Raw genomic sequence first — 14829 nt, 5'->3', positions numbered from 1 at the left:
CCTCTGATGTCAAGCTAACAGACAAATAGGTTTTCGTTTTTGAATACAGGCACTACATTAGCAATTCTCCTGATGCTATGTCAGAAACCAAAAACCATGGCAGATTAAGTGCAGCAGTGCTCCCACCTCCTCTATAAATGTTTTAACAGCAACATGATTACACCTACTACACTAATATCCTTTCAGGGATGCACCAAATTCAAAATCTGGTGAAATCCAAATCCTGAAAAAAAACGAAATCCTTGAATATTAGGGTGAGAGCAAGTGATATGGCTAAAAATCCCCTAATGTAGTGTGTGTTTGAAGAAACATGCTAGATCTTTGCCTTATACATAAAAAAGCATATAGTTTGCCCAAGCTCCTGCTATTACTGTCCTGTAATGCAGCCTCTGCAATTTCCCCACAACAGAGCAATTTCTGACAACAACAACTCCTTAAAGCAGTCTATTTTATGTACGATCTGAGCCACAATACCTTTCACCCAATACAGCAAGCTCTGGCCTTCTGCCAAGAAAACAAATGCCTGCCACAAAACACCCAGTAAAGAAATGATTGCAGCTTTCCCACAGTAGCAACCTCTGCCAAATACTACTCGCTGAAACCCAGCAGTATCTGCAATTCTTTTAACTACTACAACCCCAAAGCCCGGAAAGCGTATGTCATTACGTACAACTACGCACCACCTTTGCCTCGGCGAATACTAACGCGCAGGCACGTACTGACGTCACACGCAGGCGCATCAATACGGCGTATGGCGGCGTTTCCTATGGCTGCAGGTTTGAGTCAGCGGTTCTAACGAAAAAGTTTATCCCGGGACAACCCCTTTAACTCGGGGATTGTCCCGGGAAGCCTGCTGTGTCTGATAAGTGTATTGTAGCTGGGGAGACATGGAGGGGTCGGGAAGCAGTGAACTGAAGGGAAAGAGTGTGGAGCAACTGCTGGAGATCCTAGACAGACAAGAGAAGCTCCTGAATAATAGGTAAATGGCAGTGCATGCAATCAAAGCAACTATCCTAGTCGTCATGGATACATTAGAGGTATTTTTGGCCATTTACCTTTACATCCCATTTATCTGTGCAGTCATTTTTTGATGTGTAATTAGCTACCAGTGTTCAGCATTGTGCCATCCAATTGGTTGCATATAAGTGACGTAACTGACAGCTATACATGCATTCTGCCTCACCCTTTACTCTTCTAATCAGATACTAGTCTGATCCCTGTAAGCTTGCTATGGGTCTGTAACAGAGGGCTAGGCGAAATCAAGGACAAGTTAAAAAAAAAAAAAAAGGAAAGCGTCTAAAACAATGCTCCCTTATTTTGCACATGTAAAAAGTCTGAACTGGTGTATTGTTATATATATATACTTTTTTTAGTAGTCAGTCAGTAGGTAACCATGAGCAGTACAGACACAAAATAGAAAATGATACATATTGAAGGACATGTAAACCCCACACACACAAATGTAATCAGTGAACAGCCTCTTTGAAATCTTTCAATACCTGCCACACTGGTTGTCCAGAGGTTAAAGGAAAAGTAACACTAAAAATTTTCCCCAATAATTGCCCTATCCTGCAAACTATTTAGTATTTTGAATGCTTTATTAGAAAATACCTGTTAAAACTTTCCTTCTGGTCATTTGAAAAAAGGTGATACAGCGATGCAGGGGAAGCATCCACTATGCGATGATCGATTGATCGATCCTAGCCTTCCTTCTGTATAGGAAGGAGTCAGGCTAGGATCGATCGTCACATAGTGGATTCTTCCCTGCATTGAAGGTATGCCTGCAGCTTGAGATTAACTCTTTATTAGCCTTTCGTTCTCCTTTAATAGTAAGGCTGCAGCATCCCCTTAATCACTTAGATTTCCTTCGCCTCCTGTAACACACTCGGCCCCCTCCCTCAGGAATTTGCTTTAATTTCTGACTTGTGGGCATGCTCAGTTATTCTAAGCTCAGATTTCTAAACACACTCTCCAGTCTAGCAGCCAGTAAAGAGATGGCATTGCTGGTTCCCATAGAAACTCAGCTCTAGCTGTCTGCTTCAGTTTTTTCTCCTAACTTTCTCTCCTGAGCTCAGCTCAAACAAAGCAGAACTTTTATCAAAGACAGTTTTGCCTGTGTGAGCCTGTATTTTTGATGAAATATATGCTGAATAAGGCTCTGTGTGTGTATGCTGTTTGCAGATATAAATGTATCTGATTAGTATTATGGGTGAAAGTTGCTTTTTGCTTTAGGAAAATGTGATGGTGCTAGCAAGCGTAGGGGATATATGTAGTACAAATGATTCCATTTGGGTGGTGAAGATGTGCCCAACTGATATACATTGTAGGCTTTACATGTCCTTTAAGCAAATGGCTAGCACAAAGCAGATTAATCCGGAAACCTGCCAGTTAGATTATGGTTGGAAACTGAATACAACAGGAACAATATAGATATTCTACAGGGACTGTATTTTGGCTGCAGAAATACCATTGTCCCCAGTACTGCAGGCAGCAGTGCTAACTACTGTGCAATTGTGGAAAGTCCTTTGTTGCACATGATTGTTACTGTGCTAGTTAATGCAAGTTTTTTCTTTTTGGAGTTCTGCAACCTAATGTATCCTAAATCCGCAGTTGTCACAGTAGATTTTCAGTGGCCAGCTGTTTTAGTTTTATTTTATTGCTAAACTAGATAACTATTTTTTTTTAACATTCTCTAGCTTTTACATACCTTCTTGTGAAGACACCTTCTAGTTTTTCATTTTTTCCCTCATTCTCTCTCTTTAATCTAGAAAGTTTCTTGCTCGACTGCCTGACAGAGGAAAAAAAATTCTGGAGTTCACTGAAAAAGTGCGACTTGCTATTGCAGAGAGTCAGGAGTCAAAAAGAAAAAGAGATCTGTTATCTGCATTCAAAGGGGACTTTCAGGCAACTCAAACCAAGGAAAATGAGACCAATGAAAAAGTGGAGTTGGATTTACCATTAGCAACTTGGGCACCTAACACCAATTTAGCTAAAGAAAAGCCCAGCTCTCCCAAAAATATAAATGGTGTTGCAGGTTCACCAAATCCCACTGATGAACCTTCTAGAACTCACTCTAGTAAGACTGAAATAACTGCTGACCACAAAGATGATCGTAGCTCCAGTGCTGACACGTTGGCAAATGATTTCATGAATATTCATATTAAGGATAGTGTGGAAGAAACAAACCGGGGTGCACCAAGAACATCCTATGTACAGGGAATAAATCCATTAATATTAAATGGAGCAAAGACAAAACCTCATTATATTGAAGTAATAGAAAACCGATCCCACAGTCCTGTTAAAAAAAAGGAAAAATACAGACCCAACAAGTAAGTGAAAAGCTCAAACAGATTACAGTTAATTGACTTCTGCTTGGGCTGTGTGTAGTGCTGGGTATAGTAGTATTGGAAAAACATGACTAAATGTAAGATTTATTGTGATCAAACAGATTTAGTTAGATTTTTTTTATATTTGTTAAAGGAAAAGTAACTAACTTTTTTTAAGTAAAAAATCTATTCTGCCCTGCCCCAATAATTGCCTTATCCTGCACACCATTTATTATTTTGAATACTTTATTAGAAAATACCTGCTAAAGCTTGGCTTCCGGTCATTTGAAATAGGGCGATACGGCAATGCAGGGAAGAATCCACTATGTGACGATCGATCCTAGCCTTCCTTCTGTATAGGAAGGAGTCAGGCTAGGATCGATCAATTGATCATCGCATAATGGATTCTGCCTTGCATCACCATATCGCCTTATTTCAAATCACCGGAAGGCAAGTTTTAGCAGGTATTTTCTAATAAAGCATTCAAAATAATAAATGGTGTGCAGGATATGGCAATTATTGGGGCAGGGTAGAATAGATTTTTTACTTAAAATTTTTTTAGTGTTACTCCTTTTAAAGGAGAAAGAAAGGCAAACTTTAAGCAGAGGTCCACCGCAGTGGCCCCTCTCCCTAACCACAGAAACAACACCCCCCAGAATGACCCTTCTCCCCTTACTGATGCTGAAAAAGCAGCTGCACAGTGTGGTGTGTGGCTACCATGATGGGCCTTTTGACTTCTGTTTCTCTGCTCACTGTCTTGATTGGCAACCAAGAGCATTCACACTTGTGTAGATATTGGTGATTTAGATTTATGCTGTAAACACTATATATAGTTATTATTGAAGAACAAAGATTTAGAATAGGACACAGAACAACTGCAACTGTAGGATGATTTGATTAAGGACAAAGGTCTTTCTATTTGCTTGGGTTTTAGAATGTTTACACAGAACATGGAATACATCTATTGTCTTCTGTTACAAGTATTCATAATGCTAGGCTAAAAAAAGCAAGGTGGATTGTTGTAAGGTATTTTGTATGTGACAGCATCCTGAAGTTCTTACAAAGAAATGACTTCTGATTAATATTACAGGTTTCCATCAGATTCAAATAGCTCCTCGCCTAGCCAGTCACCAGGAGGAAGGGGACTTACAATTTCTGCTGAAGAGAGAAAAGCACAGGATAAGAAACACTTGGATGATATTACAGCTGCAAGGCTTCCTCCTCTTCACCATACCCCTGCCCAGTTACTGCCATTAGAGGAGTCTGTAGCTCTACAGTTTGCACAAAAAAAGACTTATGAGGTGAGTACTGAGATTTTTATTAGCATTTGACGTATGGTTGGACCTTTTCATAGACAAAATGCTTGATATTTTATGGCGGCTTCTAGGCTTGGTTCAAAAACTGATTAATAACAGTAAAGTACACAAAGCAAAAACAGAATTGAGTGTAAATGAAACTACATGATAGTGGTACACTTTTAGCCAACCAGTTGTAATTGTATTAGTAGAATTAAGAACCCCCTTTAAACTTTAGATGTAAATGATTCCCCATGGGACTGACTGTAAGATAAATGAGTCACATTCAAGTTTAAAGATATGCATAGCTGGTGCATAGCATTGGTACTTACCCAGCCACATTATCTTGAGCTAAATACCAGAAAGCTACCTTTGGCCTTGGGTTAGAATAGATGCACAAAAATGTTGCACAGGGGGGTACCGGGTACAGTGAAACAACAAGTGGCAGCAACACAAGTAAGCAAGGGAACACAGACTAGGGTTAGGCAGAAGAGGTACCTGCCTGGCGCCCCCCCATCGTTCTGCCCTGGACCCTGGCTGGGAGTTAGAGATAGTTTTAATATAGAGGGTGTTGGGGTTTATGATTTGGAGAAATGGAGTTTTGCAGAAATGTGGTGAATTGTGTGTGTTCTGTTTTTTTAGGAACAGCAAGCCAAGCTAGCAGCAGAAAAGCTTTTGGACAAGCTGAACATAAAAATGGTAAAGTTTAACCCCGAAGGGGATTCTTACCTGAAGTACAGAGATCTTAAAGATGATGAAGAAGATATGTGACTGGAAAAACTATTTTTGGGCATATGTAAATCTCCTCATTCAAGGCACTTACGATGTACCTTTTCACTATGTAAGGAGGCCTCATTACATATTAAATATGCAATTGGCTAGACATATCAAATTTTAAGGTTTAAATTGAAACCTGTTATAATATTTACTTATTACTTCTCTGTCTACCATCTCCTATTTCGGTATGGCTTGTTTTTAAGTACAAAATGCCATATAGCTATAGTGAAGCTATGCAGTTTCTTTCTTGTGTACTTTTTTTCTTCCCATTTTCGTTTTTCTTCCTTATTCCAACGCTTTTTCTTCTTTCTTCTGGATTTTGCATTTAGAAATGCATTTAAACTCCGACATAGTTAAAATAGTCAGACTCACTGGTTTGGACTTATACTGCATGTTGGTTCTTTTGTTAGCTATGTTATACAATATTGATGTGTCTGTTATGTACTGATCCAACCAGCAGACTGCATAGAGCTTGGGTATGGAGTTTTCTCTTATGTCTGCCTTGGTTTGTACTTGGTGTTTCTCTTGTAACTTAAAAATATGTTTTATATTACAATAAATCATTATATTTTTCTACCTATCAATAACGGGGTTGTGTATTTTATTAACCTATTAATTGACTAGCATGATTATATTGTATTTATTCATTGGTTTTCTATTAGAGTGCAGGGTTTGGTGAAAGCTTTTAGGTCAGGAGAATACAAGTTATTTGCAGCCTTTAAAGCTTATTGCCACTGAGTATATTACAACCTTTGGGAGAACTGTTTTAAGTTATAGGGGATATTTTTGTGGATAATTTTGCCTCTCTTGCAATTTATTCATATAAAGGGTAAAGTAAGTTCAAAGTGTTTGTGTGTTTTCAATCTACTGGCAGTGGCCACCTTTTTCTTGTCCTTAAGACCCCAACATAACTCAGGCTGTAACCCCCCCCCCCCCCCCCCAACATGCCTTATGGCCCTTTATTTATATAGTTACATAGTTACATAGTTACATAGGGTTGAAAAAAGACCTGTGTCCATCAAGTTCAACCCATCCAAGTAAACCCAGCACACCTAACCCACACCTTCCAATCTATACACTCACATACATAAACTATAAATACAACCACTAGTACTAACTGTAGATATTAGTATCACAATAGCCTTGGATATTCTGATTGATCAAGAACTCATCCAGGCCCCTCTTAAAGGCATTAACAGAATCTGCCATTACCACATCACTAGGAAGGGCATTCCATAACCTCACTGCCCTCACCGTGAAAAACCACCTACGCTGCTTCAAATGGAAACTCCTTTCCTCTAATCTAAAGGGGTGACCTCTGGTGCGTTGATTGTTTTTATGGGAAAAAAGAACATCCCCCAACTGCCTATAATCCCCTCTAATGTACTTGTACAGAGTAATCATGTCCCCTCGCAAGCGCCTCTTTTCCAGAGAAAACAACCCCAACCTCGACAGTCTAACCTCATAGTTTAAATCTTCCATCCCCTTAACCAGTTTAGTTGCACGTCTCTGCACTCTCTCCAGCTCATTAATATCCTTCTTAAGGACTGGAGCCCAAAACTGCACTGCATACTCAAGGTGAGGCCTTACCAGGGACCTATAAAGGGGCAAAATTATGTTCTCATCCCTTGAGTCAATGCCCTTTTTTATACAAGACAGCACTTTATTTGCTTTAGTAGCCACAGAATGACACTGCCTGGAATTAGACAACTGGTTATCAACAAAAACCCCCAGATCCTTCTCCATTAAGGATACCCCCAACACACTACCATTCAGTAGATAGTTCGCGTTTATATTATTTCTACCAAAGTGCATAACTTTGCACTTATCAACATTGAACCTCATTTTCCAGTTTGCTGCCCAGTTATCTAATTTTGTCAAATCGCTCTGCAAAGCGGCAGCATCCTGCATGGAACTTATAGTTTTGCACAATTTAGTGTCATCAGTAAAAATAGAAACAATACTGTCTATGCCCACCTCCAGGTCATTAATAAACAAGTTAAACAGCAAAGGCCCAAGGACTGACCCCTGCGGTACTCCACTAACCACACTGGTCCAATTAGAAAATGTTCCATTTACAACCACTCTTTGTACTCTATCCTTCAGCCAGTTCTCTATCCAATTATATATTATATATATATATAACCAACATGTTACTTAATGATTTGTAGAGATTTCTCATTCAAATTAGTCTCTGCCCCAGCAGAGATTTCAGTCCAAGGATCATATAAAATTTGCACACATTATGATCATTGTTGTTAGGAGCTAATTAATGTGCCATAATGTTTTCGGTGTACCTGGGCAATGTGGAGAACATACAGACTTTAAGGCAAATGCCAGACTGTGCTGATTCTTGGCCTGTGGATAAACACAGACTGATACTCTGCAGGCCAAGAATCAGCCCCTACGCTGGTATCAGTCTTTCAAGCCTGGAAGCAGGCACACACAGCAAGTCTCAATCTGCTCCGTCTGCCTGCAGCCAGGCGGAAATAATGGCTCTAGGTGCAGGCAAAGAGAGAGGCTGATGCCAGCATAGGGGCCGATTCTCTGCCTGTTTTTATCCAGGGGTTGAGAATCAGCCCATCTGGCATTAGCCTAACCCCACTGGTTATTCTGCATTTGAAAAGTGGCGATTTATTCTTGGCCTCCTAATGCATGAAATATATATATAATCATTTTATTTGTACTTTATAGTTAAAGGGGCAGTTTATCTTAAAATTAATTTTTAGTTTATGGTATTTACAGAAAAACCTGCATCCACATTGGTAAATCACACGCATGCTGTTTAGTGGGTGTCTGCTGTGAAGCTGGAATTCTAGTGAAAAAAATGCTGCATTGTGGGTTAAAAAACTTCCATCCAAAATATGCACTTTGCACAGAACACTGCTTTGGTAAATGAACCAAAAATCACCACGATAATAGGACTTCCTGACACTGAAGGACTATGGCACTGTTCAAGCAAGTTATCAGTTGGCTGCAATACTCCATTGTGTTTTCTCCCTGTCTTGCATATGGGATCTATTATCTTCTTATAACAAATGGCTACTGTTTACCACATTGGGATTCCAGTGTCTGCTAACTAGAGTTTATTTTACTTTGCTAAGGCACATCTCTTGTACAGTGTGTGATCTCACAAGCAAAACATAACTGTTCAGTGATGTAATTTTTCTGTTTTATGCCACTTTATGATTTTATCTTGTATAAAATGTATGTTAATTACACTTCATAAAATGGTGTAAATCCTTGCCTCTCATGCTTAAGGCCGAGGGCAGGGAGTGTTAGCCTGGTTTTTTTTTTTGCAGGCTGAAATCTGCACTGTTACGCACCTCAGTATAATTGCATTAACAAGTTAAGCTTCTGCCACTGCTCGGCTACATGAAGTGGAAATAAGCAGGGGTCAGGCCAAAAAAGCAAAAACAGGCATTTCTGGTCAGATCCCCACTCTCTGCTCTATGTGGCCTCAGCCTAACAATTACTTCTATTTGTAAATAATTGCTTTGAGTTTGTTGATTTGGCGAAATGTGTTCCTAACCCTATCAACTACATCCTACGAAACCTATGGACTCTAGTGCTCCAAGGGCTGCAAAAGGGTGAAACCTGGTTACTACTACACCTGCAAGCTTTGTTTCTTATCATGTATCTTTGGTAGTCAGACATGTACACTCTATAATTTTGGCACCGGAGTAGTTAACTATTATGCATTACTGGATTGGATCATTGTAGTAATAAACTGTGTCAGCATATTTGCACATACAGTCATGGCCAAATTGTTGGCACCAAAGAAATTTTTCCAAAAAATCAAGTATTTCTCACAGAAAAGTATTGCAGTAACACATGTTTTGCTATACACATGTTTATTCCCTTTGTGTGTATTGGAACAGAACAAAAAAGGGAGGAAAAAAAGCAAATTGGACATAATGTCACACAAAACTTCAAAAATGGGCTGGACAAAATTATTGGCACTCGTAACTTAATATTTGGTTGCACACCCTTTGGAAAAAATAACTGAAATCAGTCGCTTCCTATAACCATCAATAAGCTTTTTACACCTCTCACCGGGAATTTTGGACCACTCTTCCTTTGCAAACTGCTCCAGGTCTCTTATTGGAAGGGTGCCTTTTCCCAACAGCAATTTTAAGATCTCTCCACAGATGTTCAGATTTAGATCTGGACTCATTGCTGGCCACTTCAGAACTCTCCAGCGCTTATTTGCCATTCATTTCTGGGTGCTTTATGACGTAATTTTGGGGTCATTGTCCTGTTTGAAGACTCAAGATCTCGGACGCAAACCCAGCTTTCTGACACTGGGCTCTACAGTGTGACCCAAAATCCTGTGGTAATCCTCAGATTTCATGATGCCTTGCACACATTCAAGGCACCCAGTGCCAGAGGCAGCAAAGCAACCCCAAAACATCATTGAACCTCCACTATATATCATTGTAGGTACTGTGTTCTTTTCTTTGTAGGCCTCATTCTGTTTTCGGTAAACAGTAGAATGATGTGCTTTACCAAAAAGCTCTATCTTGGTCTCATCTGTCCACAAGACGTTTTCCCAGAAGGATTGTGGCTTACTCAAGTACATTTTGGCAAACTGTAGTCTTGCTTTTTTATGTCTCTGTGTCAGCATTGGGGTCCTCCTGGGTCTCCTGCCATAGCGTTTCATTTAAATGTCAACGGATAGTTTGCGCTGACACTGATGCTCCCTGACTTCAGGACAGCTTGAATTTCTTTGGAACTTGTTTGGGGCTGCTTATCCACCATCCAGACTATCCTGCCTTGCAACCTTTCATCAATTATTCTCTTCTGTCCACGCCCAGGAAGATTAGCTACAGTGCCATGGGTTGCAAACTTCTTGATAATGTTGCGCACTGTGGACAAAGGCAAATCTAGATCTCTGGAGATGGACTTGTAACCTTGAGATTGTTGATATTTTTCCACAATTTTGGTTCTCAAGTCCTCAGACAGTTCTCTTCTCCTCTTTCTGTTGTCTATGTTTAGTGTGGCACACACAGACACACAATGCAAAGACTAAGTGAACTTCTCTCCTTTTTATCTGCTTTCAGGTGTGATTTTTATATTGCCCACACCTGTTACTTGCCCCAGGTGAGTTTAAAGGAGCATCACATGTTTGAAACAATCTTATTTATCCACAATTTTGAAAGGGTACCAATAATTTTGTCCAGCCCATTTTTGGAGTTTTGTGTGACATTATGTCCAATTTGCTTTTTTTCCCTCCCTTTTTTGTTCTGCTCCAATACGCACAAAGGGAATAAACATGTGTATAGTAAAACATGTGTTACTGCAATACTTTTCTGTGAGAAATACTTGATTTTCTGGAAAAAATTTTGGGGTGCCAACAATTTTGGCCATGACTGTACTAGTCGATGTGGTCCCATACTACAAATATGCTTCATTTAATATCTTTATAACTTGTTTTATGCTTTCCTTTATCAAGTTAATCAATTTTTGCCAATGGCAAAAGATCCAGAGTCACATAGCCATCTCCCTTAAGACTGTAAGTTCTACTGAGCAGGGCCCTCTTTACCTCCCGTATCAGTCAGTATTTGTGTTGTGATGTTTGATGTATCCACCCTTCTGCTGTTTACCGTTTGATAAATACGCCTCTAAAAATCCTATAGAAATAAATAGAAAGAGTTAGAATTTTACTGTAGTGAGCTTTCATTTCACACTTCGATGACTCTGCCCCCTAGTGTCTATAATTGGTAAATGTATGTGTCATTTCATTTTCTGATCCATGAGGACAGCTTCATTTTTGATTGTAGTCCTTTTGCTGTACTTGTTTTTTGGTTTGGAAAAGTGGTAAAAAGAATGTACAATGCAAACAAATTTTTCTTCACACTCCTTTTCTAGTTGGTAAGGGTGCTTTGGGAAAAGTGCTTTGCTAGCCAATGTGTTTTTTCAATAGTGTATCTTTGAACCCAGACATTCATGTGTTTAACGTGCTTTATGTTATACATTGTGAATATGACTTGAAAAACCTGGTGGTGAAATCAACAGCTTTTATACAGTAGTTGTTGAATAACCACATGGGTGTGCCATCTGGCGGGAAATCACATCAAACAAAAAGGCACCTTGTCTCCCTATAGCATCTCCTGATAGTAATAAATAAAAAGTGATATATACTGTATTGTAAGTGGTGATGCTGAGATCTGGCTATCCCACTTCGTGTGTGTTCAGTACAGAGCATTTAATTTCTATGAGAAGCAGTGACATGTGGACAGGGGTGTTTATAACTGCCACTGTTTTTTTTACTTTACTGCTGGATTCACTTGGGTGCCATAGCCCCAAGACCTGCCTAACATTTGAAAAAATAAGTAACGGCATGTCTGTGTCCTATTAATTAATTATTTTATAATAATGTTCCTTACAACTTCCGCCACTGGAAAAAGTTTAGGATCAACCTACAGAGCTCTCTCAAGCTAAGTCCAAACAGGAGTGACTACCTTGGTCCCCTCATATAGATTGTGTTTGCAAAAATGATACCCCCATATGTAATAAAAGTCACTAAGTTTGCCCAGAAGGAGTAACCAGTAGCAACCAATAGCAACCAATAAGATGTTTGCTTTGAAAAAGGTGACCAGTAAATCACACCTGCTGATTGATTGCTATGGGTTACTGCTCCTGGGCAAACTTAGTGCCTTTTATTACATATGGGACGTATAATTTTACATAGAATTATAGGAAAATATTTAAGGCAAAGCATTTGTAATTCATTGATAAGGCCAAAAACTGGTCAAAATATATTTGCCCCAAAGAGATTATGCCTTGGAAATGTTTAACCTATGGCTTTCAATCTGTTGCCTAACTAAAACTACCAGAACCCCCAACCCCCTGGTGATCGGTGGCCCCCTAGCTATTGTTAAACTAGCTATTAAACTATATTCTTGAACTATAGTCCAATGTCCATAGGTGATGTATCTTCACAATCTGTGACACTAAAAGGGACTTGGTTTAAGGCATGTAATTTTATTGTGCTTCTAGTTGCTTGTCTGGTTCTAAATTCATTTTTGTTAGGGGGTTTGAGGTGTGGAACACCTGATCAAACCAAGGCTTAGAAGTCATTTAGGTCTGATAAGGGGGTGCCACAATATAATTCTATGACTGCATACATGCAACAGGTAGAAAGATAGTTACATACCCCACAACTGTTTCCTTTTAGGTGAGTAAGTCCCAAATTGTGGGCCTCAAAGGGGCAGGGCTTGTCAGAAAGAGGGCAGAGGTTTGGGTGAATAGGTGGTATTTGGGTGTAATTTATGGGAGGAAAGCAACCAGTGTTTGCCCTAAATATGGCTGCCACTTTATAGAATTATATTTGATATACTGTATATACAGTAAGTAAATATAAATTAATCTGAGGGTTAAGCAGTTTTCAGTTGTGAGATGTGTTGCCAGCTTTCTGTTGTGAATTTAATATTAAAATGGATGTTCCAGTTTATTAATAATATATATTCATAGTAAAATATGTACAGTTGACACATGCAAAGTTACAATTACACAACAAACAGAAGAAAGCAACTGTGGACGTAAACCCGGGGCACATTTTTTAACACTGGGCAAAAATACACTACAACAGTAGCCCAACCAATTACAGGGTTGTTTTAATTATTCTACATGCAGCAGAACAATCAAATACAGTTGCTGTTGGTAAGGGCATTGACTGAAATGAGCTTGTTAGATTCCCACTGTGCAGATGTAGGCAGCAAATGAGAGGAGGTTTGTGGGTACAATTGCCACATGGATACAATTCAAGAGGAACAGTAATAAAATTAAAAGTAAAGCATAGCTGTTAATTATGGTTCTATAAATATATATTTTAGTCATACATTGGCACATAATAAGAAATATGGTAGAAACAAGTAGGTTTTCCAATTATATTTACTAGTGTTTATTTAGTTTGACTTTGTGTTAAATTGAACATAATTTAAAGAAGGCTGTCTGACGGGTTCTTGCTGGACCACCAGGATTGCCAGGGCCAAAAACTTCCCATATCGTGCATTTGTAATCATTTATGTCAATGGTTTCTTAGGGAAAAGACACTTCAAATATTTTCCTAATTATGAGGCTCAGTACAATATTACCCAGATGGCCCCATATGTCTGCTCTCAGTCATCTGCAATGGCTGCTTCTCTGCACTGCTGAATAGAGAACTGCCAGGTTTTTAAAGGGCACTGTATTTAAAGTGACAGTCATTTTAAAGAAGTTTCACTCTTGTGAAGATGCATGATAAAAAGTGTTCTTATTTGTATATTAAACATACAACATATCTGTAATAATAGCCACAATATAAGAAAAACTAGAAACTGTAACTACTTAACAATATTAATAACACCCCAAAGGCAAGGATTTGTGTAGGTAACTTAGGTAGGGTATAAAGCAATAGATTCAGTTACTGTGCTGAAGACTGTTGTGTATTTATAGTATTTTTAGTATCTCTCCCATGCTTTATTTACATGGAGACTGCCATCACATATTTCCCAACTTTCTCTTATAATCGTATTATAGTAAGTTGATTTTATTTTACTATTTTACACAACTTCTAATAGTACACTGGTATTAAACAATTTTCTATATTACAAAACCATCATAATACCCTAGAAGCACAAAAAGGTGTATCTTTATATTAGTTATTAAATAAATGTTAGAAAACACAACAAACAAATATTCAGGTGCCATTTTGAGATGGAAGGTCTTTTATCTGTTAAGGCTCTTCCTCAGGATTTTTTTAATATCTTAAAAAATCTAAAAAACGATACAATAAAAATATGGATATGAACCATTAAATAGGGACCCAGTACCACATTTAATTGCAGTTTTTCTGGATCCAACTGAAATGAGCTGAAAGATAATTGCTCCATGGAGCGGCTGATGGATGACTTGGGCTCACAGTGATGAAATCTTAAGTCTTAAAACACCGGAAATGAACATTGTATGGAGATAATTACAAGAATAACAAAACACTGGAGAACAAAGTTGAAATAAGGCGAGCGCTCACAGCTGACAGGAAGATGTGACACACGGGTAGAATTTCGTAAACCTAGAAACAAAAACTACAAATGTGCAAATGTTTTTACATTTATTTTTATTTTATTTTAAAATTGCTATAGTATTTTGCTATTGTTAGTTTCATCATTGCTAAAACAGCAAAAGTAATAATTGTTTCTTCTCTCACTCTCCATTTCCTGCAGTTTGCAATGCCACCTCTATATTAGTCTTCATTGAATTTACTGATAGCCTGCTCTATTCTTGTTTCTCATACAGGTATATGTCCAGATAAGGCATTGTTACAGAATTTGGATAAACTTTAAATAAACCCAATAAGATTGTTTTGCCTCCAATAACGATAAATTATATCCAGGGCCGGATTTCTGTATTTGGCGCCCCGAGGCCGTCCCTGTTCTGCCGCCCACCTA

General features: G+C 38.6%; 1 protein-coding gene across 1 annotated transcript; it reads left to right on the top strand.

The window, feature by feature from the left end:
* The first annotated feature begins 726 nt into the window (after positions 1–726).
* polr2m (RNA polymerase II subunit M) lies at positions 727–5982 on the top strand. Its single transcript, NM_001205244.1, is given in 4 exon segments — positions 727–979; positions 2769–3329; positions 4417–4627; positions 5264–5982. Coding segments are annotated over 4 exon segments (993 nt in total). The 5' UTR covers positions 727–887; the 3' UTR covers positions 5393–5982.
* Positions 5983–14829: the final 8847 nt, after the last annotated feature.

The sequence above is a fragment of the Xenopus tropicalis genome, chromosome 3 (assembly GCF_000004195.4).
Source record: "Xenopus tropicalis strain Nigerian chromosome 3, UCB_Xtro_10.0, whole genome shotgun sequence".
In the NCBI taxonomy this organism is placed as follows: Eukaryota; Metazoa; Chordata; class Amphibia; order Anura; family Pipidae; genus Xenopus; species Xenopus tropicalis.
This window is presented reverse-complemented; position numbering and strand designations above follow the sequence as displayed.